The 26,407-nt window shown below is 33.4% G+C and overlaps 1 protein-coding gene and 1 long non-coding RNA gene across 2 annotated transcripts in view; one reads left to right on the forward strand and one right to left on the reverse strand.

Moving 5' to 3' along the window:
- The window catches only part of LOC127728172 (uncharacterized), a 183,495-nt gene extending 166,811 nt beyond the window's left edge, over positions 1 to 16,684 (reverse strand). Inside the window, exon 1 of the long non-coding RNA XR_007994006.1 lies at positions 16,675 to 16,684. This is a non-coding gene — a long non-coding RNA (uncharacterized LOC127728172). The remainder of the gene's footprint in view (positions 1 to 16,674) is intronic.
- The window catches only part of LOC127728054 (uncharacterized), a 74,349-nt gene extending 56,725 nt beyond the window's left edge, over positions 1 to 17,624 (forward strand). The window contains exons 15-16 of the mRNA XM_052235236.1: positions 13,060 to 13,277; positions 15,383 to 17,624. Of these exons, the coding sequence (XP_052091196.1) occupies positions 13,060 to 13,277; positions 15,383 to 15,475 (311 nt within the window). The 3' untranslated portion in view covers positions 15,476 to 17,624. The remainder of the gene's footprint in view (positions 1 to 13,059; positions 13,278 to 15,382) is intronic.
- Positions 17,625 to 26,407: the final 8,783 nt, after the last annotated feature.

Below are 26,407 nucleotides of genomic sequence, written 5' to 3' on the forward strand. Positions count from 1 at the left end.
TGAAGAGGATCACAATTGTCTAGAAAACAAGTTTCATACTTGCTTCTTTTTATGATTCAGAGGTTTTATCCATACTAGAATAACATAATTATCTAAATAGATATCATTTCAGTCGACTAGGACCTAGATAATAGTATTTGTAAACCCTGTACTGCATTATTTTTGGAATTGTTTTGGAGTTTGTGCTAAAGGAGTAAGACCATGAAGGCCTTAATTTCTTACAAATTGACCTTTGTAATATTGTTCTATCAATTACAAAATCAAGGTTAACTGTACGGTTTTGTTTAGTCTTCTGTTCGTTTTAACATAAGTGACAGCTTCAAAAATAAGATATTTGCAACTTTTTAGTCATTTTGTCTGTTTTCATGCATCTATATGGCCACTTTGCTGAGATAGATTGGTCACAACATTTGATCAAAATAAATGTGTAATGAAAAGATGAATATACACATCCTCACACAAAATTTTGGTGGTCAATGTATGTGGCCAATGTTAGAAGCATAAATTACTACAATTATCTAAAACGTTTGTAAAATACATGTAATATGATGTTGTCCAAAAACAGTATACAATGACATCGTAAGTGTTCGTATGTCTCAGAGCTATACGAATAGTGTGTCCTTCTGTGAGAGTCACACGCACGATGTTATTGCATATCAACTTTCGAGAACGTTGATCACACGCAATACACAAAACTTTTTTTTCTTTATTCTTAAACAACTAATTGTGAACATATATTTTTCATGTTGAATATTTTCAAATTGGAAATTATCAATAATAATGGAGCAAATGGCAACTGTTGTGGATATCATTGGTAAGTCAAGAAAAGATAACGTTTATTGTAATTTATTTTTTGGGGTCTTTTTTTCTTTTTTTGCCATGGCGTTGTCAGTTTATTTTTGACTTATGAGTTTGAATGTCCCTTTGGTATACTTCGCCTCTCTTTTAGTGCGGATTTAAGAGAAGGGCGCACTCGATGTGTATTTACTTTGCAAAACAGTACTAGCCTCCTATTCTGGATCTCTACATTGGTATAATTATAGACAAAAGTGTATATATATTTTGTTAGAAGAAGAGAACAAAATAGAGTTTTCTTACAATTTGACGAATCACGCGTAAAACTCGTTGACGGATCCTTTATTTTGACTTCTGATTTTTTTTAAATATAACACAAATCTGTTGCCTTAAAAAATGCTATCAAAGGACTTAGTCACGTTTTGCTTAAATGTTTGCCTATCAAGGACCATTACACTGCATGAATTTTCCAGCAACAAATGAATTTCTGGAGTAGGAGATAACATAACAAAATTTGCTAAACATAGGCTTGTCAGAGAAGTACCCTAAAAATAAAATATTTTGCTAAATCACCCTTGGATGTGTGCATTATCTAACATAAGAAAGTACCAATGCGAATATGAGCCCCCACCCCCACCCACCTCCCCAAAAATAAAAAAATAAGAAGAAATTCAAAATTTTGAAACCCCCACAAAGGGAAAAAAAAAATACCCCAAAATATACCATAACGCTTGTTTAATAACTTTTGTAGAGATTCCCTCCTTCCCTTTGTAATAATCCTTGTCGTTTTGTGGTGAGACTATACACCCGAATTAGATACAGGTCTTTAAGCCTACCTGTGGAAACGTTCTTACAGCGTGCAATTGCGTTTTCTTCCAAAAATGTTTACTTAAATCATCAGTATCATAATATAAATATTGTAAGATTGTTCGTATTGTTATGATATTTTAAGTATTATATTTATTTATCTTGGCCTAATTTGTTTTTGTGGCCTTATAACATGTATAATATGTTTACATAATACTTATAGTTGTTTACAAAGTAATGTTATAGCTGTGCAGTTTAGAAATCACTGGAACAATCATAGATACTGATGGAATGATTAAAACTTTCTATTTGACTTACATAATAATTCTGGAATGATCATAATCTACGATGTGTAATTTAAACTTCTACCGTATTCTAGAAGTTTCCCTTCTACAGTGTTCAAGATATTTCCGTGATAACTATATATATACAGACAATAAAGTTAGACGTTAAGATAAGACTTTAATAAACTGGTATTCTAATATTAGACCTTTTCAATAACTCTCGACACCGACTAATGACACCTACAGTTTACAGGTAAAATGAAGGGGTCGTCTCAAAACTAAAAATCATTCATGAATAGTATAATTACTTTTACACCTTCGATTTATCGTTTTACACTATTTTGACGAAAAAACATATTTCAAACAAATATGAACTATATCTCTCTCTTTTGTATAGCATGTTTATTACATGTAGTTATACGACATTTTACGTTGAATTTATTAAACCTTCAAGTAAATAATTACTGCAATCAATTCACATAATCTGCCTTTTTTTCTTCTTAAATTTCATGATTATGTGAGTATTTAGATAAGCGAGTCTGTCAACGCAGATTGTTCCACATGCCAATTGCGATTAATTCGCTTTTGTAATGCTATTTATGAAATTTGCTGAAGGAATATGTAACAGGACTACCGTCCGTCCGCTAGAGTTGTGTTTCTCAACCGATCTTCACGTCACTTGTTGTACACATTCAATTTTCGGAGGGGTAAAAGCCTATTTGTTTAAAGGTCAAAGGAAAAGGCCACATCGATAATTTAGTTACGAGAGACTACTCCGCTTTAAGATACCATGTTAAAATTGAGATGTTTCCTTAATGAACTGGAAACATTAACGGCACCATTTTTTTCTGCGCCACATGCGCATTTTTACAATTAATGTCTCTTCAGTGATGCGTATGGTATTTATATCCCAACAGAGCTTGTTGTCATTGCAGTGTCTTTTTGACAGCGCCGAACTGATTGACCGTTATAGGTTGTCCGTGTCCCGAAAGACGTGAACATACCTTTTCCCCCGTCGTAGATTCCTTTCCTTTCCTTTCCCTGTTCCTGAAAAATGACCTTCGTGTGTCTTGCAAGAAGCGAGAACTGCTTACCTTTCCCCTTTTCAGGACAAAGCTTTTTTTTTTTTTTTTTTTTCATTTTTCAACTCGACGTCTAAAAGAAATGAAACATTGAAGTACTTCCTTTTCTTCATAGTCAATTCACAAATAAATTTAGTTTTGATAAACAAATACCTAATAAACAAAATAAGGTACGGTACACAACAATTGCTTATATACACGTCATGTTGGATAGTGGTCTCATTGGCAATCAAAATAATCATATGCGATCAATAATATTTTTTTCAATTTTATTCTTGAGACGACCCCTCATATCTCACCTGTCGTAGTCGATCTCAACTGTAGGTGTACACAATTGTTGAAAAGTCTAATAAGTTCTATCAGTTGGATTGACACTGTTATTTACGTTAACTACATCATACTAGATTGTGACTTATTGGACATAATATTCTGTTTGGATTTCCGCAACAGTGAAGAGAAGAATTCCAGATAAAGAAAAGACAAAAGGATCGGACATATATATTTTAACAGTTAAGTTGACATTTCAATTTGTATAATATTTGTAAACTTGTGTATGATAAATCTTTATTACTGATTTGTGTCTTTTGTTGGCTACAATTTAAAGGTGATTTCTGGCCGTATCAGAAATAGGGGGCTCGTCCGGGATAACGTTAATATAAGGAGTAAAAAATTTGTTCTGTATTTTATTGAATTAGAATTAGCCAACAAAATTCTACAAAATGCCATTTGATGCCGGTAAATTTTTGAAAACGCCAGTCCTTAAAGGGTTTCATAAACTAAAGAAAGAAGAATAAGTGTTGCTTGCTAAACATCTACAAATAGATTTTAGAGTATCTATGAGAAAACAAATTATAAAAATTTGGTAATAGACAAATTAGTTGATGCAGAAATTTTTGGTGAAGAGGCTCTTGAACTTATGTCGAAAACGTGATGCTATCAAATTAAAACAGCTCGAGTTAGAACATGAATTTAGATTGAAACAATTAGAAAAGGAAGATGAATTTCGATTAAAACAATTAGAAAAGGAAGATGAATTTAAATTAAAACAATTGGAAAAACTATTGAAAAAAGAAAAAGAAGAAAGACAGGCAGAGCTTGAAATGAAGGAAAGGTTAGAGATGGAGAAAATAAAAATTGAAATGGTTAAAGTAGAAAGCAACACTAAAGTAGAGTCAAAATCAGAACATTTTTATTTTGATGCAGCAAAAAATACACGTTTGGTTCTCCAAATTTGTGAAAAAAACAATTGATAAATTTTCCACAGTTTGAGAAAATTACTCAAAATTTGAAATGGCCAAAGCCTTATTGGACTACAATGCTGCAAAGTGTTTTTGAGGGCAATGCCGCTGAAATTTACTCAGCACTTTCATCAGAAAAAAGTTTTGATTATGACACTGTAAAACAGGAAGTTTTGAAAGCTTATGAGCTAGTGCCAGAAGCATATAGACAGAAATTTAGGTCTTATAAAAAGTTTGATTCACAAACCTATGTTGAATTTGCTATGGAAAAAGAAGATCTATTTGATAAATGGCTTAATGGCTTTGTTATTTAATGTTATTTAGGGTCTATATACCAGCTTTGATAAGTGTTTGGTATTACTATAAATTTTCACTTCGTACTATGAACATCAAAATTATTTATTTTGTAAAATTATTTCCTTTCTCTATTGGAACTGTACAGGTATACCTAACAACAAAATTATTTTCATTTACCTGTGTTTAAAGTTATTGCAAATGGCTGATATTTTTGTTCGAGCATATTGTTTTTCTTAAATTGTTTAACATTTCATGTTACTTTTATTATTCTTCCCTTAGTTTATTTATTTTGTATTTACATTGTATCATAGGTCAAATTTATTTGTTCAGTGTATGTTCACTGGTGTTAATATGTCCTTTGATTGAGTTAAGCTATTTCAGTTGATATTTTATAGTGTGTCTTTCTATGTTGTGATGTTACACTATTGTTTCAGAAAAAGGGTGAAGGTTTGGTACCATTAAAACGTTTAAACCCGCTGCATTTGTTTGCACCTGTCCTAAGTCAGGAATCTGATGTTCAGTAGTTGTCGTTTGTTGATGTGGTTCATAAGTGTTTCTCGTTTCTCTTTTTTTATATAGATTAGACCGTTGGTTTTCCCGTTTGAATGGTTTTACACTAGTTATTTTTGGGGCCCTTTGTAGCTTACTGTTCGGTGTGAGCCAAGGCTCCGTGTTGAAGACCGTACTGTGATCTATAATGGTTTACTTTTATAAATTTTGACTTGGATGGAGAGTTGTCTCATTGGCACTCATACCACATCTTCTTATATCTATTAAGTCAAAGAAAATAGATAACAATTTTGATAATGTAAGACAATTGATGTTATAAGAAGAGTTCAAGCAGTGTGTTCTTTTAGACTTAAAAACACATTTAGATGACAAAACTGTTGAGACATTACAAAAGAGGGACGAAAGATACCAGAGGGACAGTCAAACTCATAGATCGAAAACAAACGCTATGGCCAAAAATAAAAAGACAAACAGACAAATAATAGTACAGATGACACAACATAGAAAACTAAATACTAAGCAACACGAACCCCACCAAAAACTGGGGGTGATCTCAGGTGCTCCGGAAGGGTAAGCAGATCCTGCTCCACATGTGGCACCCGTCGTGTTGCTTATGTTATTACAAATCCAGTAAATAGTCTAATTCGGTAAGTCACATTCGTGAAAAGGGAAGGGTATTGTAGTTACGACATAAGGAACATATCCGATATCATCTGTGAAACGGTTATTCCATAACGGTCAACCAACTCGTGATGGCGTCCGTAAAATTTACGAAGGGATGATTATAACTTCACCATTTGGAACTCGTGGCTTTTGTAGACGAAATGCGCGCCTGGCGTAAATATAAAATTTCAATCCTGGTATCTTTGATGAGTTTATTTAATAGCTTCCTCGTGAGCAGCAATCCTCTATCAAGGAAATCATGATAGGAAACACAAGCCCGGGAATATCGTATCAATTGGGAGATATATACTCCGTATACAGGCGCTGCTGGAATGTTGCTACATAGAAATGGAAAGTTCACAATTGGAAGCTGAAATCATCTCTTTTGTCGTAAAGTTTTGTTTTCAACCGACCCTCATTGTCAATTTCTAGATGTAAGTCAAGATATGAGGCAGACTTAACTGTATCTGTAGTATCCTTTATCTCTAGTTCGATGGGATAGATTCGTTCAACATAGTCACCAAATTTTGTATTATTTAGTGAGAGAACATCATCTATATAGCGGAACGTAGAGTTAAAGGATATTGTTAACTTCTTGTCTTTCTTCCTAAGAAATTCCTGTATGAAGTCAGCCTCATAATAATAAAGAAACAAGTCGGCAAGAAGAGGGGCACAATTGGTTCCCATTGGAATTCCGACAGTCTGTTGATAAACACGTCCTCCAAACGTAACAAATATGTTGTCAATCAAGAAATCAAGCATCTTGATAATGTCAAGATGCAGCTGTTATTTCCGATAATTATACCCTTTCACATAAAAGAAGTTTCAAAGGTCAAAATTTTAATACTTCGAGCGGAAATTACAAAAATCAAAGTACCGAGCATACTGATAGAAAGCCTGTTGCACAGAATAAGACTCAATCTAGTAATAATATTTCTAGTCCATTTGATCATTTTGAGAAGAAGTCACTGACTTGTGCTTATTGTAAGAAAAATGGTCACCTGATGGCTGATTGTTTTTGACTCCAGAAGAAGAATGAAAGAGATAATAAAGTCCAGTGCTTGTACGACACCCCTTGTTACCAATAAGTTGGAATGTCCTGCGAGACAGGCTTTTAAGTCCAGTTTTTGTGATTACATGGAGGATTATAAACCCTTTATGTCTGATGGGTTTGTTTCTATTGTTGATAATACTACTTCTCAGCCTATTAAGATTGAACGAGACACTGGAGCTTCTCGGACTTTGTATAGATGTTCCCCTTCATCGTATTTATCTGAAGTCAGATTTAATTACTGGACCAGTTGTTGTGGGTGTTTGTCCTAATCTCCCTGTTGAGGGTGTTTCATTATTGCTAGGAAATGATCTAGCTAGGGACAAAGTGGTTGCTGAACCAATTGTTACCAATGAACCTGTGGTGGATGTTAGATCACCTGGAAATGATGCTGAACTGTATCCAGCTTGTGTTGTTACTAGGGCGATGGCAGGAAAACAACAAAATGAGGATTTACAAGAAGACCAGTTTGATTACATGGACCTTTCTGACACTTTCCTTGCCGACATTGACGGTTCCTGTGGCTCAGAAAAAGGCCATAATAAGACCACCAGTACTAACAAGCATGTAATTATGCCATAGCCAGACGTGAACAGCTTTCATTTGACAAAAGAAAGTTTGTGGAAGAACAAAATAAAGACCCTGAGGTTCTTCAGTTCCGCAAGAGGGCTCAACTACAGGAGGAAGCAGACAAAGTGGCCGAATGCTTCTTCCATCAAGACGGCATTTTAATGAGGAAATGGAGGCCCCCTAATGCTATCCAAGAGGAGGAATAGAGAGTGGTATACCAAGTGGTGGTGCCTAAAGTTTATAGGCAAGAAATTATTGGTCTTGCCCATGACACCCCCTTGGCTGGACATTTAGGTATAAGGAAGACTTGCCTTAAGTTCTTGCAGCATTTCTCCTGGCCCAGACTTAAGGATGATGTCACACAATACTGCAAATCATGCCATATATGCCAGGTTGTTGGCAAGGCTTACCAGAAAATACCACCAGCACCACTTCTGCTAATTCCAGCCTTTGAAGAACCTTTCAACAGAGTACTAATTGACTGCGTTGGACCTTTACCAAAGACCAAGACTGGAAATGCGTATTTATTGACGATCATGTGTACATCCACTTGCTTTCCTGAGGCTATTTCGTTAAGGAATATCAAGACATCAACTATTGTCAAAGCTCTTATCAAATTTTTCACGTTAGTAGGACTTCCTTAGTCTATACAGTCCAACCAGGGTTCAAATTTCATGTCAGGTTTATTTCAGCAAGTCGTGTTTCAGTTAGTGATTGCTCAGTATAGGTCAAGTGTTATCATCCAGAATCTCAAGGTGCCTTAGAACGTTTTCATCAAACATTGAAGAACATGATTAGAACTTTTTGTCTTCAATTTGACAGGGACTGGGATGATGATGTTCACTTTTTACTTTTTGCGGTCCGAGAGGTTGTCCAAGGATCCCTTGGTTTTAGTCCCTTTGAGTTGGTGTCTGGTCATACTGTAAGGGGACCTTTAAAATTGGTTAAGGAAAAACGGCTTGAATCATCTAGACTATGTATCTAGATTTAAAGGAAAATTGTATAATGCTTGTCAAATTGCTCAGAAAAACTTAAAAACTGTTCAGAATAAGATGAAAATATGGTATGATAAAGATGCTAGGGAGTTTTTGAGCCTGGGGATAAGGTACTTGTATTTTTGCCAGTCCCTGGACATCCTTTACAGGCTAAATACTTTGTCCTTATACAATAGATAGTAAAATCAATGATTTAAATTATATTGTAAAAACTCAAGGTCGGCGCAAACAAAATAGAGTGTGTCATATTAATATGTTAAAACCATATTTTGAGCGTATTATTGAAGGTGTGAGTAAACTAGTTGCCACTTTAGCCAGGGTTAAATTGTAGAACAATTATGACAAACCAGATATAATTGAACCACCTTTTGATTATAAAACTATTGAACAAACAGTAAGATTGAAAAATTCAGAAATTTTGTCAAATTTATACTCAAAACTTGCACATCTGACTTTTGATCGTAGAGAAAAATTAAAAACTTTGGTATTTTCTTTTAAAAATCTTTTTCCAGATGTGCTAAACAAAACCACTGCTGTTTGTCATGATGTTGATGTAGGCGATGCTTCTCCAATTAAGCAATATCCTTACCGACTCAATCCACTTAAACTTGATTTTATGAGACAAGAAATTAAATATATGCTTGACAGTGATATTATTGAGCCGAGTAACAGTGAACGGAGCTCTCCTTGTCTCCTTGTGCCCAAACCAGATAAAACCTTTCGTTTCGTGACTGATTTCAAAAAAGTAAATTCAGTTTCAAAATCTGATTCCTATCCGATTCCAAGGATAGAAGACTTCATTGATAACATTGGACAAGCAAAATTTGTGAGCAAATTTGATTTATTGAAAGGTTACTGGCAGGTACCTTTGACACAGAGAGCTTGTGAAATATCAGCTTTTGACACACCAGACGGCTTATTTCAATATACTGTCATGCCGTTTGGTATGAAAAGTTGTCCAGCTACATTTCAAGGAATGATCAATAATGTTATAAAAGATTTAGACTGTTGTTATGCTTATATTGATGTTCTTATTGTATGTAGTGATAGCTGGGAAGAGCATTTAACACATTTTATGATATTTTTGATAGATTGTCACAATCAAATTTGACTGTTAATCTTGGTAAAAGTGAATTTTGTCAAGTCACTGTTGATTATTTAGGGCACACAGTTGGCCAAGGTCAAGTGAAACCTATTATGGCTAAAGTTGATGCAATTACCAAATTTCCTCCTCTTACAACTAAAAAACAACTTATGAGATATTTAGGAATGATTGGATTTTACAGGAAATTCTGTTCAAATTTTGCTTCTGTTGTTCAACCATTGACTCAGCTTTAACGGAAAGATTCTAAACTCATCTCGAGTGATAATTGTCAAAATGCTTTTGAAAATAGCAAATCACTTTTAATTAACAGTCCAGTTCTGATCACTCCAGACTTTGAAAAGCAATTCAAACTTGCCGTTGATGCGAGTGATGTAGGAGTTGGAGCCGTTTTATATCAAGAAACAGATGATAATGTTGAGAAACCTATATCATATTTTTCTAAGAAATTAGATAAACATCAGAAAAATTATTCATCTATTGAAAAAGAGTGCTTTGCACTGTTGTCTGCACTTCAACATTTTTGTGTATATTTAGATCCCACTATGCATCCTATTCTTGTTTATACTGATCATAATCCTCTCACCTTCATACATAAAATGAGAAACAAGAACCAGAGATTGACTAGGTTGAGTTTATTGTTACAGGAATGTGATTTTATTAAAAAACATATTAAAGGTAAAGGTAAAGATAATGTAATAGCAGATGCTTTATCTAGATCTTACTAAAACACTGCATACATACTATGTATTTTTGTATATATTGTTCAGGACAATTTTTAGTTATACTCAAATTTTTTTTAAGGGGGGAGGTGTTATGATATTGTAAGTATTATATTTTTTTATCTTGGCCTAATTTGTTTTGTGTGGCCTTATAACATGTATAATATGTTTACATAATACTTATAGTTGTTTACAAAATAATGTTGTAACTGTGCAGTTTAGAAATCACTTGAACAATCATAGATACTGATGGAATGATTAGAACTTTCTATTTGACTTACATTCTAATTCTGGAATGATCATAATCTACGATGTGTAATTTAAACTTCTACCGTATTCTAGAAATTTCCGTTCTAAAGTTTTCTATGAGTTTCCCTTCTATAGTGTTCTAGAGATTTCCGTGATAACTATATATATACAGACATTAAAGTTAGACTTTGAGATTAGACATTAATAAACTGGTATTCTCAGAAGTTCTCTCAGTTGGATTGACACTATTATTTACGTTAACTACATCATACTAGATTGTGACTTATTGGACATAACATTCTGTTTGGATTCCCGCAACAGTGAAGAGAAGAATTCCGGATAAAGAAAAGACGAAAGGATCGGACATATATATGTTAACAGTTAAGTTGACATTTCAATTTGTATAATATTTGTAAACTTCTGTATAATAAATCTTGTTAGATTTTATTATTGATTTGCGTCTTTTGTTGGCTACAATTTTAAGGTGATTTCTGGCCTTAAAGTGTGTTTTCATGATATACATTCAGATGTTAGAATGTGTATGTTAATGCAGAGACGATTTGAGGGGGGTGAGCGGACAGGGGCCCGGCTCACCCTTATGGAGCTACAGATATGGAAAATACATAGACGTTTTACATATCCCACTCATAACGTGGCTTAGTTTGCACTCTCGTTGAAAATCGTTTGCATCTGAAATCAACAAAACAAGATCTGTGATTGGATCAGTGGCGGATTCAGAAGGGGGCGTAGAAGGCGTAGATTGGAAAATATATAAGTTTTTAGCATAAAATCGTCCAAAATTTGTTCACCTCGTTACACTCGGCGGTATTTGTTCAGTTTTATGGAATTACGCCCCCTTTCAAAAACCCTGGAGCAGCCCCTGTTAGTCGATCTATAGTTATCTATGTTGTTTTGTGTCTGTTGTTTGTCTGTTTGTCTTTTTCTTTTAAGCCATGGCGTTGTCAGTTTATTTTCTCCTTATGAGTTTGAATGTCCCTTTTGTATCCTTCGCCTCTCTTTTAGTGCGGATTTAAGAGTAGGGCGCACTCGATGTGTATTTACTTTGCAAATGTAGTACTAGCCTCCTATTCTGGATCTCCAACTTGGTATAATTATAGACATTAGAAGTTCAACATTAATTTTATTTACCATTCATGGACGACTTATATGCACATCTAAACCAAAGACAAAAGCGGGTTAATCCTTCCGCAACGCCCATGATTTCCGTTTTTTCTTCAGTATAACTTGTTGCTTGTTTGTCTTTTTTTGTTTTGGACCATTTAAAGATTTCTATACAATGTGGACTATATAACGGGCATATTGAACTCTATTTGCATTGGTTTTGATGATAATTTCTTTGATGATTGGGTGTTGTCTCGTTGACATTGATTTGATATATAACTATTGGTATCTAAATCAAAGCTATGCTTGTATGTGTGTTGAAATGGACACTGGATTTCACATGTTCGCTCGTGTTATCATCTTCTGTAAAAGCTAAACGTAAAACTGATTGGTTCACAGTTATTTGAGGTGTTTTAACCAATTAACGAAGTTTAAAAGAATGAGACCAAATTAGTTGTGCATCTTGCATTGACTGAAGATTCTACCAGTTGAAAATCATTTGGTGATTACTAAGGCAAAGACCATGTGACTCCCACGGGGGATATAGTTTTATTCCGTTTGATATTTGGTTTTTGTGATCGCAAGTGTCGCATTATGTTTTGCTCACATTTAACCTTTATTTTAATGGGGAAAATGTCCTTCTCCAAGATATTTTTATCATAATTTTTTCCATACAATGAAACATCTTTGTCTGGCAATCCTTGATGAATCACGTTGACAATGTGATGATGACATATGCATTAATGAATAAAAATAATTTTGAATTTGTCGTTAAATTTAGAGTATTGCACTTAAAATGCCAATGATGTAAAGATTTAAAAATGCATGCTTAAATAAATCCCGCGCGTATGTGTGTAACCTTGGTTAACATAAGCAACGTATCGGACGTAAGTGTACTTTAAACTAATTTTCATTATTTTCAGATATTAAATGCGTAATTTATTAGCAATACAATTAAATGTATAAAGATATGTTTGATTCAGAAAAGAGTGTCGTTTTATCAGATAAAACATAAACTCTCAGTGTTTTCGTTGGAGTATAATACATGCTCCCTTAACGTTCGTTCGTACCTTTCGTCAAAATGTTAGAAAGCTCTAATAAACGAAATCTACATATAATCAGGCGATATATTCCCTTAAAATAATCACGATTATCACAAATTTACTAATAAAAATATTAACATGCAATTAATTTTGATAAATCCAACATCAACAATGTTGTAAGTCCTTTTTAAGGACTTTCCCTTTCCAATTTTTATGTATCTTCTCTTGATGATGTTTTGGATCTTTCAAATTAAGTGTATATTTCTTTGAAGTCGGAAAAGATTGTCACAACACTGATGCAGATATCATTAAGTGTTCAAACCATTACTTAATTTTATGGAAAATGAAATGTAGTAGTCATTGTGCAAATAACATGCAGGAATATAGTTAACCAGGTATATCACAGCCAGATTGTTATTGGTATGGAAGACCAAAGAAGGATAAAAGTATTGAATCATTTTATGAGTACATAACCAATTTTTTTAGTGTATATACATCAGGGCTTTAATAACTCATTTACATTTTAAAGGTGAACTTACGTCAGCAGATTTAGACTTTGATTTGCTGATTTTTCTGCTTAAGCATCTAGAAAACATTAATATACCCGAGAATATTCCCTCCAAAAAGAGCATTAATCCAGGTTCAGATTTGGCTCGCATTGTAATCTACAGAAGACGATTGATGAAGAAAAAGGATGGTGCTTTGACAGAGTCTGAATTTAAAAAGTACTGGGATGATGTTTCATCGGTGGGTATTTTGTAAATTTTAGATACTCAGCTGATTTTTCATTGGTCTAACCATTTGTTACAAGATAGTTTGTCATTATTATTTTTGTTTGTTATGCCTTTGACACACCTACATGTAAGCAAAAATATACCCTTGTAAAGTTATTAAAGACTGTCCAATAGAGATAACATTTTTGTTTTAAGTGTACCCACCGTATGAAACAGGTAAAACTTCATGCATCCTTGTGGCATCTGATTATCAATTAAAACTTGCAATCCGTTATAAGGTAACACTGTTTAGCAAATTAGCACTTATCTGCTGGAGAAACGTATAGTTCCCCCTACTGAAGCTAAGAAAATCGTTTGTAATAGGTCAGCTGAAAATTGTTTATGAAAAGTATATGCGAAAAGTTACAATTGCATACAGATAATACAAATGTATGCACTTTTTTTTTAAAAGAATAGTTATATTTCAGAAGCTGAAGAAACAAAATAAAATTTTTAATAAAAAGTGATTATATTTATTTAGTATAAAAGCAATGTTGCATCTTCATCGTAAAAATTAATCATTACTTTCAGCACCTGAATAATAACTTTTTCGTTATATTCAAAACTGTTATAATTACTGGAAAAGTCTTTTAATATAAAAATAAGGAGATGTGGTATGGTTGCCAATGAGACAACTATCCAATAGAGTTCAAATTAAGTAGATGTAAGCAATTATAGGCAACTGTACGGCCTCCAACAATGAGAAATTCTCACACCTTATAGTCTGCTATAAAAGTCCCCGAAAAGAAAAATGTAAAAAAAAAACCAAAAAAAAGCGAGAAAACCAACTTTAGCCTTGAACTACATTATTTTTGAATCCATATTCCATCTTAAAATATTGCCTTTTATTACAAGGTAAACAGTAATATTACTATAAAAAAAAAGCGACATTGATGAATAATCTTTTAAAATTGAAGTCTTGGAGGGACTTTTGTAAACGCGTAACTTTTGTACATGTTATGACTTAAACATTACAATAAAAATTTTCACACGAACTACAATATTATTATTAGCTTTAAAATGCTAAAAAAAACCCCGAAAAGATACTTGGACTATGATTTTGCTGAAACAGTTGTGATGTGCTGAAGTTTTAGATAAAACGGTTTAGACCACTACATTGATAAAAGTTTATCATGACTATATATATATATATATATATAGTCATGATGTATATACAAGTCTAAATTGAAAACAACCTTCAAACCTATGATTGCGTTGGATAAAAACCGCAATTTTTTATACGTGTGCGTGCAAAACAAATTTCTTGGTAGAGGGGTCTAAATACAGCACAAACAACATTTTCCAAAAGACCAAAAAAGTGAAAAAGTATATTTTAACAAAACGCATTTGACTAGCAGGTCGAACAACGGATGTTCTTAAACCCTGCTGACTGCCATAGCGATTGCCAAATAAACGGATCACCAGATGTAACAAAATGGATCTTAATATATATATATGTATATGTTTATATAAAATCACTACATTAAGCTTTTCCTAACAAAACCCGTATAAAATGTTCGTAAAGGACATACATGTTAACAAATAATTAGATAAATATTGATCGCTGCAAATGCATAAATAATCCCGACCCAGCTCTCTTTTTAAGTCTATCAAGGTTTCCTTCGAAGTCTTGATCGTGGATCTTATATCACTTATAGGTTAAACTGAATACATATATCATAACGGTTGCATTTTAAAGATGTGTTTATCTAAATGTTTTAAAATTATTCATCGATATACTGATAAGATAAAATTTGACAAAACAAAATTATGACTTTAATACCCTTACCTAAAACCAAATGAGTTGGTTTAGCAAATTAAGATGCCATGTGATTAAGATTCTGACTTTGTTGTTTTCCATTTAGAAAGACCAGATTTACGTCTCAGATTGGAGCTGAATCTAACTTGTTTCCATGATTTTATATTTGGACATGGATGTTTTTATTTTGCTGGGCCAGCGGTTATGGGAGAGAGAATTGTGTCCATACCATTTCAATAATAAACTACATGCAATCATATGGGAAATAAAACAATGGGGACTTTTCAAATTCATATAAAGATCTTCTTTCTTTTACACAGGCCATAACACGAATTGGCGGTAAAGATTTCGAAAGAATATGTTACCGTCTGGAAAATGAAGACAATCTACTTGATAATTATTTGAATATATAACAGATAAGCAGCAAACATTTAAAATGAACATGGGAATGGAATCCTTTTTTTCTCTCGTTACAAACTTTTACAGAACAACAGTATAATGGTACAACAACAAGACAAACGAGTAAACTTATCAGTTAATTCGTCGGGGAAAATGTGATGTATCAAAATACTAGAACAAAAATGTATCTATGATCATACTAGACTGTGATATTTTGTTTGTACATATAATGACATGTAATAATTTTGTCAAGAAGTAGTAGCATAACTATCATGGATTATGCACATTGGTTTTACAAATCTAGAAATGACAAGACTTAGACCAAAACACATTTGTTTTAACCTTCCTTTTGTCATCATCTTCTTTGATGCTGCAAACAGCTTCCCCTAAATTATTCGTGTCGAACATAACTTTACCGCAGGATCGCCAACCTCTCTGACAATGAAGATAACTATGTTCGTTTTTGTTTAATCTGTTTGAATAAATACAGCCAAATTCACTATGAAAAAATACTTTGGTTTCATATCTGGGCAGAATATCGTCATTTTTACATAAAGGCTGGTATGGGTTTAGATAGTCGTCCTTTTCAATAATAAATCCAAATGATGTTGAGGATGAATTCTTAGTTTCTCCGTGACTTCCACATACATATTTTGATGATCTATTTGTATACGGTAAGTGATGCTGTGGAGGATTTTCACTACAATCAGAAGAATTAGATCTGCTAACATTTATTACCTCAAGATATTCTGCTTTCACTATATCTTTATTTGTAATTTGATTCAGATTGTTCTCATCAATTATATCATATAAACTTTCATCCACTTCAATATTTTCATTTCTGTTTTCCTGTAAATCCTCTATCATTCCGACTTGTTGAATGTTTGTCAGCGTATGCGATCTAGACCTATGTTTCCGTTGTATGAGAGCGCAAATTGCTATCACAAGGATTAATACTAGAGCTGATAGGATATAGTACACCATTATCTCCCTTCTTGAAAAACCTTTTAAACATTGTAAACATAATCGTTAAGAATATAAATAAAATGGAATGTCATTACTGGGCAGCAATACCTTACAACATCATATCTAAATATTCAGTTTAAATAAAAGGAAATGAGAGGTATATACGTTGCATTAACAAGACACCAACTTTCTAATAAAAAAGACACAAAATCCTACATAGAAAAAAATAAAATTTATAAACACAAACTTAACTAAAGATCAGAATGAACTCAATGGTTCTGAAACGGGAAGTTTTTACTTCACTACTAGAGGCAAACAAAGATGTTGCACGCTATGTTGTGCTAAGAATATCTGCAATCTAAAGTACCGGGAAAAAGAAGTAGTATGAAATATGATAATTATGATAGAAATAGAGAAAAAGGTTCTCAAAGATGTTATCTACTAGTATTAATCAATTGAATAAAACAAATTGTCAGTTGACTCGTTCCGGAGTTATTGCCCTTAAATGACAATTTTTACCCAAATTTTGCTGTTTTTTTATGCATTAATCTTGAATCTAAATTACACATAGAGAAATTGTAGACAGCAAAAATTAATAACAGTAGACGAGTTGCATATAAGTCAGCATCGTAGGAGTTATTATCCTAAAGTAAGAATTGTTATCAATTGTTTTGCAAGTTTTGGATATTCTGGTGAAAACTATATAACAGACCGATTTAGGGTGTTAGATGATGATGATGATGGATGACCATTTCAAGGCAAGTGGCAAATTAAATTGAAATTCAGGCCGAAAACATGTTAATGTGATATGAATATGACTTCTGCTTTACTAAACTGACACACTGAGCCGGATGTTTAATGTGATAGTTCACAAGCTAACAGTCCACAGAAAGACATGTCAACCTACCCGGACACATTCTTCTGACTGCGGATAGACTAGTTTTTGCTATTACTCCTTTATGCTGTGTAATTAGCGATGAGGCAGCGCATACCAATTTTTAAGTCTTTGGATCAACCCGGCTTAGGAGTCGAGCCTTTGACTTCCGGCACTTGAGGTGAGCACGAGACCATCCAGGTGGTTGAAGCCGTAAGAGCCTCAGTTTTAAGTCACAACAAATTGTGTAAAAAGGTAGTTATTTTGCTTTAATGGATACATATAAATGTAAAATAATGAAATAAAATATATCAACACAGTGAGATATTTTCTCTTTGCAAAATATCATAAATAATGTAAATAAGATAACATGACTATACCAGTTGATCACAATATTATAAAAAAACTGTTTTCTCTTTCTTTGGCGGGTGTTGTCAATAAGCGACGGATATTATACGTGTGTTAATGAACTGCTTACCATTCGTTTTTTTGTCTGGGATGCCTTTAAGAGTAATGTTTTCCCTCGCTGCTGTAAAGAATTCGTCTAAAAAGGAGAACAAAAATGTGTTAAGTGTGTATTGCGAGGAACAGGAACTGAAATAATCACCAAACTTATTCTTTTGTCTTCAGAATGAAGTGATAGATCCTAACATTGTTTAAAATCCTCAACTCAACATTTAGGCTTTGTCAATCTCATATTCTTACCGTCTTTGTGTTTCTTGTTTTGACACTCAATACTAGATGTGACTTTGGATAATTCGCGCACACAAGGAAATGTTTTGCAATAGTTTTAAAACATCTGACTTTTCTACACTTTACACAAGTATTCCCTATTCCAAACTAAAAGACAAATTGAAAGAGTTGGTCATGCTTTGTTTCATAAAAAAGAATGGCTTACGTTGATACAAATTTCTTGTCTTAGGGCGGGATAAATCGTACTTTGTAAAAAACATTCAAACAAAAAATTCTCTCAAACTGATATATCAAGATGCTTGATTTCTTGATCGACAGCATATTTGTAACGTTTAGAGGACATGTTTTTCAGCAAACAATCGGCATTCCCATGGGAACCAACTGTGCTCCTCTTCTTGCCGACTTGTTCCTTTATTCATAGGAGGCTGACCTCATACAGGAACTTCTTAGGAAGAAAGAAAAGAAGTTAGCAGTATCTTTTAATTTCACTTTCCGCTATATAGATGATGTTCTCTAACTAGATAATTCAAAATTTAGAAACTATGTTGAACTCATCTATCCCATTGCACTTGAGATAAAGGATACAACAGATACAGTTAATATAAATAAGAAGATGTGGTATGAGTGCAAATGAGACAACTCTCCATCCAAGTCACAATGTATAAAAAGTTAACTATTATAGGTCAAAGTACGTCCTTCAACACGGAGCCTTGGCTCACACCGAACAGCCAGATTTAAAGGGCCCCAAAATGACTAGTGTAAAACAATTCAAACAGGAAAACCAACGGTATAATCTATATAAAAAACGAGAAACGAAAAACATCTATGAACCACACCAACAAACGACAACCACTGGACAACAGGCTCCTGACTTAGGACAGGTGCATAAAAATGCAGCGGGTTTACACGTTTTAACTGGCGCCAACCTTCACCCTATTCTGAGATAGCAGTGTAACATTACAACATAAGAAAACACATAAAATATCAATTGAAATGGCTTAACTCGATCAAAAAGACAACTCTTACCTGGGACAAAATGGCGTTAAATAAAACAACGTACACAGGTAAATTTAAATATGATAATGTTGTTGTCAGGAGTACGGAAGTAAACATTTTTTACAAAATTAATAAATTTGTTGTTCAGAGTACGAGTACCGAAGTGAACATTTATCGTCTTACTAAATATTTATCAAAGGTGGTACATATTAAAAAAAGTGAGACGAGATATAACACAAAATAAGTTAACATTGAATTACAGAAATGCATTATAAATTGTGACAAAAGGTCAAACTAACACGAAAGTACGATTTGAGAGTAATCGTAGTTACTGAAAGCTAGTTAAAAGTCAAAAACAATTAACAATAAAAAATCATGCATCAGAGACTAAAATCAATTAAAACACATGCCAGGGATTTAGTGTTTAAATGCCATGGACAGTCAAAGAAGACATGACTAGTGCAATGCCAAAATAAAAGTATCGACAGGCAGTACGATCGTTAGGATTTAACTTTATAATACATATTATCATGTTATATATAGATAAAGCAATCTCTAAATAAAAAATTCACGTGGATGTGTATTAATAACTCCCAAAAACCATTCGAAAAGAATACAAATTTAGTTATGTTTTAATTTGTTGAAGACAAAATCGATGTTAGTGCTAATGTAAACAATATTCAAAGATCTTATTACAACATTAAGACTGCCTAAAATCTTGACTTACATCTAGAAATTGACAATGAGGCTCAGTTGAAAACAAAACTATACGACAAAGGAGATGATTTCAGCTTCCTAATTGTGTGAATTTTCCATTTCTATGACGCAACATTCCAGTAGCGTTTGAATACGGAGTATATATCCCCCAGTTGATACGATATTCCAGGGCTTGTGTTTCCTATCATGATTTCCTTGACAGAGGGTTGCTGCTCACAAGGAAACTATTAAACCAAGAGTTCCAAGTGGTGAAGTTTAAATCATCCCTTCGTAAATTTTACGGACGCCATCACGAGTTGGTTGACCGTTATGTAATATCTGTTTCACAGATGACGACGGATATGTTCCAATTGTCGTGACTTTTTTTAGCCATGGCGTTGTCAGTTTATTTTCGACTGATGAGTTTGAATGTCCCTTTGGTATCCTTCGCCTCTCTTATAGTAATGTAGTAATGTATATTTCAGAATTAAAGTTATTATTTAATTATATACTACTCAAGGTAAACGAGGCCGGCATAAGATACATGTATTTCCTGTATCCAACTAACAAATGTTAAAGAATTCAACAATGTATGATTAAATTACAAAAACACTATATTATTCTTGATTTAGATATATTCCATGTAAACTTATTGATCTTTTAAATAAACTTAGTCTGACTTAAGGGTTATCAATTCAACACTGCATTAAAATCTTTGAAAGTTGTCTTTATCGGTACTAACATATATTATGTTTTTGATAAAATAACTAAATGTGTATTGCTATGCTGTGGTCCTACATCATGTCCATTCTTATATTTTGGCATTCCTGAAGGCCATGATTTGTTATGACTGTTTATGGCGTCTTAACACTAAATCTGTTGGATGTGTATTAAACTATTAGATTGATTTTAAGTCTGAGAAAACATGAATTATTATAAGTTGTCAGTTAGTGCTAGTAGTAAGACTCTTAGATCAACACTTTGTGTACTTTTTGTATTTTTTTGTTGTTGTTTTGGTCCAACTGTTTTACAGCTTGTTTTTATGTTGTGCTGTTACCCCATTGTCCCAAGCTATAAGAGGAGGGAAGAGCTCTCACAAAGCCCTGTTTGACCATGCTACAGTCTTTATGTGTCTAAGTCGGAAACATGTTATATAGCACTTGTCGCGTGGCTATCTGTAATATTTCATTCGTTATCGTTTAATCAAAAATCAGACGGTTGATTTTCTAGTTTGAATTATTTCTCATTTTGTCATGCATGGGCCTTTTATAGCTGATTATAAGATATGTTCTTTGCTCGTTGTTGAATGTCGTATAATGACTTTTAGTTCCTTATATCCACATCCTGTGATCTCTCATGGATACTTGTCTCATTGACAATCATATCATATCTCTTTATTTTCATAGTTTCGAAACAACAATGAATCAATTAGTCTTGCATCTTTACATTTGTTACAGCTTAACGTTAGAACAATTTCATATCCTCTTGTTTGCGTGAGCATTAACAAAGTTATTCAAACTATTCATTTTAAAACCATTATTGTTCGTTTAGATTTATATATCACAATTTTAATATTTTCTTCAAGACATTACATATAAGATATATGCATTTACCTGTAGACAAAATAAATGTGCTGGTTGACGTTTCTTCTTTAATGCATCCTTCTATATGATGACATCTATAATTGTAAATAAAAAGTAGATATATTATTTTTTACGTATACATATGTTGGTTTACTTGTGTGCGTTGTGTTGTCTTCCGGGAAGAATCACTATTGTATTCAGGTATCCGAAATTGTAATTCACTTGTAAAAATTTGGTAACCGTGTCAGTTGAGTTTTTACTGGACTCGTTTTGCTAGTGTTATCCGAGTTCTTTTCCACGTTTAAAACCCACGTAGGAAGGGAAGGATCTCGTGGCCATTTCACGTCACAACTCCTCACTGACTTCATATATCCTGATAGTGTGATTCCATTTGAGGCATATACATAATAGATCCTTATAAGATAATTACCTCCTTATGAATCACACCGGCTGGTTAAGGGATGGTAAAGTGTAAACCCCTAGAGTGACGTCATTGGTTATGGTAAACACTGTATGACTAACACAGGATCAGTTGTCATTGTACGTCTGAGCAAAGTGAATGTAGTAAAGTCTACAGTCCTCGCTGTCCTGCCATTTGACTTCGGGACAAATTAAGAATTATAATAAAAAAAAAACAAAATGATTGTTCTGTCGATGACATCAAAGTCTTCTGATGTAAAGTCATCCAAAATATTTGACATCTCATTTATACGTAAAAAGCACAATCCAATTCAAAAGTTTCCGAATCGTTGGTTTGTATTTGACATCGGTAAAAAATAGTACTGCAGTCCGTTAAACAATAAATACATTTCTAAACTGACTATGTGTTCTCCTATGGAGTCGAAAAATTAGGCCGGACCCGATGCGGGAAAATGAAAGTCAACCCAATGATTTCCTTTTCGTCAGAGTTGTCTGAGTTGATGATGAAAGTTTTAGGTCCAACACTCAATATTTCATCATTTTCTTCTAATGTTATAATTGTTTCCATCATTTTCCTTAAATCTATATATTCAATGCAAGGAACCTTATATAGAACAGTCATGTACAAAAACAGTCGCCATTTTCATACTTTGCTTTATATACAAAAGGATGATCGGTTTTCAGTTGCCTCTTACATATATTTGTAGTACGAAATATGAAGGATAACTAGAAAGATAAACAAGCTATACACTGTTTGGTTAACTGCATTCAATGGTTTATCCTGCCGTTTGTTCATCGATCGATTCGAACATATTACTTTTTCTATCATAAGTGCTCATATTACCTGTACGGATTCAATTTGGTCTAAAGCTTTAAATTACTATCCTATTACATGTAAGCGACTTTAAAATATGTTTATGCAGCCACTGCATGTTTATAGATAGGTTTGAACGTTTCTGTTCAACTGTACACGATGAAGCATTATAGGTTAACACGAAAACAAAATATGTTCATATCTAGTAATTAAGATACTGATAATAGTGAGTTGTACTTTTCAAGCGATTCAAAAATCTGTCGATGGTTTATTGTACTGATTGTTACTACACTATTTTAACTGTATATATAAGGTCTGCTTTATATCTTGGTCTTTTATTGACACAGATGGACAACTTCAAACTAGAATTTATGACAAACGTGATTATTTCAACATTCCAAACGTCAATTTCACATTTTTCGGCAGTAGTATACCCTCTACCCAATCGTATAGCGTTTTAATATTTCAATTGATATATTACCCTACTCGTGCATGTTCACTCTATAAGGACTTCATTTGCAGTGGTGTACTCTTTACACAAAACCAATCTAACACAGCTATGAGGAAGAAAGACTTAAATCGACAATACATAACTGACTAGCGACATGTTTTCGCAGTCTTAGATCTTTAGCTACATTACAAAAGACTACCGGTGACAGCTTAAAATATCTTGAGATCTTCCTGATCGTTCAATGTCTATATAATAAGGATAACACTAAGGTTGAGTATACATACAGATTATATTAAAACATCACTCGGAGACAGACAATACATCTTCGGTAGATACGTGGGGAGGAGGGGGGCTTTTTGCTGTTACAAATCTACAACATTCAAGGGTAAAAGGCACAGGCTAGGGTGTTGGCTAGACCTTTCTAGTCTTTCAATCTTTCAATCAAAGTGAACTAAGAGTAAAGTTACATATAGATGCAAATGTTATCAAAAGGACTGTATGGAAACTCGATTTTTTTAAATGTACGGAGGCTCAAAGTGCCAGCTTCATAATCAAAATATATTGCAGTAGATTACTGGCGACAGCTTAAAGGACCATGAGACCTTCGTGATCGCTCAATGTATATAAAATGAGGCTTACACTTATATTGGGTATAAATACAGATTCTATTAAAACATTTCCCGGAGACATTACATTTCCGATATATACAAGGACTTAATGTGTCACTTGCGTTTAAAAATCGACTGCAATCTAGGGTATAGGGCTCAGTGCGTTGGCTAGACCTTCCTGACTTTTCAACTTTCATCAAATTTCACAAAGAGTAAGGAAACATACCAATACAGACGCTATCAAAAGGAATTTACCGAAACTTTTTGTCCTTGGTGTGTGGGGCTCAAATACAGATCTGTAGCCTGCTTGATATTCAAAATATATTGCAAAAGACTAGCGGCGACTGCTTAAATAACCGTGAGACCTTTCTGGTCGTTCAATGTCTATAAAATTAGGCATAAATTAAACTGAGTATAGATACAGTTTTCATTAAAAACATTTCCCGGTGACATTACATCTTCGGTGTGCATTGAGGGCCAAGGAAGGTATCACGGTCATTTAAGCAATATCCAGTAGCAAGATGCATAGTGTTTTATCATATAAAATGATTATCAATATGGCACTTTAATCCCTCCATACACGAAGAAGACATAAGGTTTCGATGAATTCTCTTGATGTCATTTGTATCTATATGTTAGCTACGTCTATGCCTAATTTTCATTTGTATCTATAGGTTAGCTAAGTATATGCCTAACTTTATGAAGATTGAAAGATCAAGCCGGTAAAACGCCCTGGGCCCTTTTACAGTGTACCTGCATTTTCGTGGATTTGTAATCGCAAAGTGATAAGTTAAGCCCTCCATACCTTTCCAAGATGAAATGTTTTCAGTAAATTCTTTTGATAAGATTGGTAGCCAAATGTTATTGACATTGAAAGACCGAAAGGTCTCACTCATTTAAGCGGTATCCGGTGGTCTTTTACATATATTTTGGCAAATTGGCACTTTAAGCCCTCTGTACACATCGAAGACCATAAATTTCCAAAAATAAATTTCTCTTGATATCATTTGTATCTATATGTTAGCTAACTTAAGCTTAATTTTTGAAGATTGAAAGATCAGAAAGGCCTAGCCAACGCACGAGCAGTTTTACTGAATATATTTTGAATATCATCAAGTCAAATGTATATGTCCTTTTTTTACTTTCCATAGTTTTATCTATTAATATTTTCACATTTTACTAAAGTGTCTGTTTGTTTTTTTGTATTTTGAGATATCATGTTTTAAAAGTACATCTTTGATTGCACATTGTTGATAAAAATTTACAAATTATAAAGAGAAAATTGTGATTTACGTAAAGGTTTCCAAAACGATTTCCAAGATCTCTATTTACTCATTATTAACTGAACTACGACTATCTTTTTTTTTCATCGAATAATCAATTTTGTATTTCTTTTTGACTTATATAATTAAAATATCGAACCGACTGCTCACATACCTCAGTACTGGTCATATATATGTATATAGTTTACCTTTGAGAAGACCTACAATTGCAATCTTCAGCACATATTTTCCCGTATGTATTGTCTGGACATATTCGACATCTTCCGCCGTCATCCGATACATATCCAATACCGCATGCTAAAACGCAAAATCAAACAATCTGACCCAACCTTAAATGAGATGTGTTTTCTTATGACTGCTATATTCAGACATAACTGTCTAGTACTATTCAAAATACAGGTATCATGGTTGCAATTTATAACAGACAATGTATAAATTAAAGACATACACAGTATACACAGGATCACATATGAAACAATAAATTCTTTTACTGAAAGATAATTTAATGCATTGAAAAACCTGAAGACGAAATGAAAACGGTAATGGTACTATAGAAGGTGGGCTATTTAAAACTTGTTGAAAAAGGAAAACAATACGAAAAGGTAAACTAACAATTTCTTGGAAATATAAAGATGAAATATAATAGTTTGGTAATAAATAAACTTCCTGACAAAACTGTTTTAACCTGATTGTTTGATAATTTCGATAATAAATACAACACCAAAACATAGCTTTCGTACAATAAAACTCCATAAAAAGATGCAATATTTTCCCTAAACTGTTCAAACTTTTATTAAATTCTATGTCCCAGAAAACTCAGATACGTTCCTTCTTCCATGATAGCAACTAGGTCTAGTTTTTCCAAAAGCTCTTGGCCAGATTTGCCTATGGTGCTGGAACTGTTAACCTTTGGAATATCCGTTTCACAGATGATAGCGGATATGTTCCTCATGTTGTAACTACAATTCCGTTCCTTTTTCCCGAATGTGACCTACCGAATTAAAAGTATAACCGGTTTTGTACTAACATGAGCAACACGACGGGTGCCACATGTTGAGCAGGATCTGCTTACACTTCCGGAGCACCTGAGATCACCCCCCGTTTTTGGTGGGGTTCGTGTTGCTCAGTCTTTAGTTTTCTATGTTGTGTTTTGTGTACTATTGTTTGTCTGTCTGTCTGCTGGTCTTTTTCTTTTTTAGCCATGGCGTTGTCAGTTTATTTTTGACTTGTGAGTTTGAATGTCCCCCCTGGTATCTCTTGCCTCTCTTTAGCACATTGCGATTGCTCTGGATCGTTCTGTGTTAATATTTTTATTTTTCTAAGAAAATTGATTGAGAAATATCGAAATATTGATTAAGAAAAATCTATTTGAACGATTGTTTTTCCATGATTAGTAGAAAATACATTGACAGCTACTTCTTCATCTCGATTTTTTTACTGTATCACTCGATTTTGATTACTCAATATTTAAAAGTAAAACCACATTTTTCGTTACATATATCAGTCATTTAAACGGAGACATCACTATTCTTCTGTCAATCTTGAATATCTTCAAAACAATC

The sequence above is a fragment of the Mytilus californianus genome, unplaced genomic scaffold (assembly GCF_021869535.1).
Source record: "Mytilus californianus isolate M0D057914Y unplaced genomic scaffold, xbMytCali1.0.p SCAF_2, whole genome shotgun sequence".
Classification (NCBI taxonomy): Eukaryota; Metazoa; Mollusca; class Bivalvia; order Mytilida; family Mytilidae; genus Mytilus; species Mytilus californianus.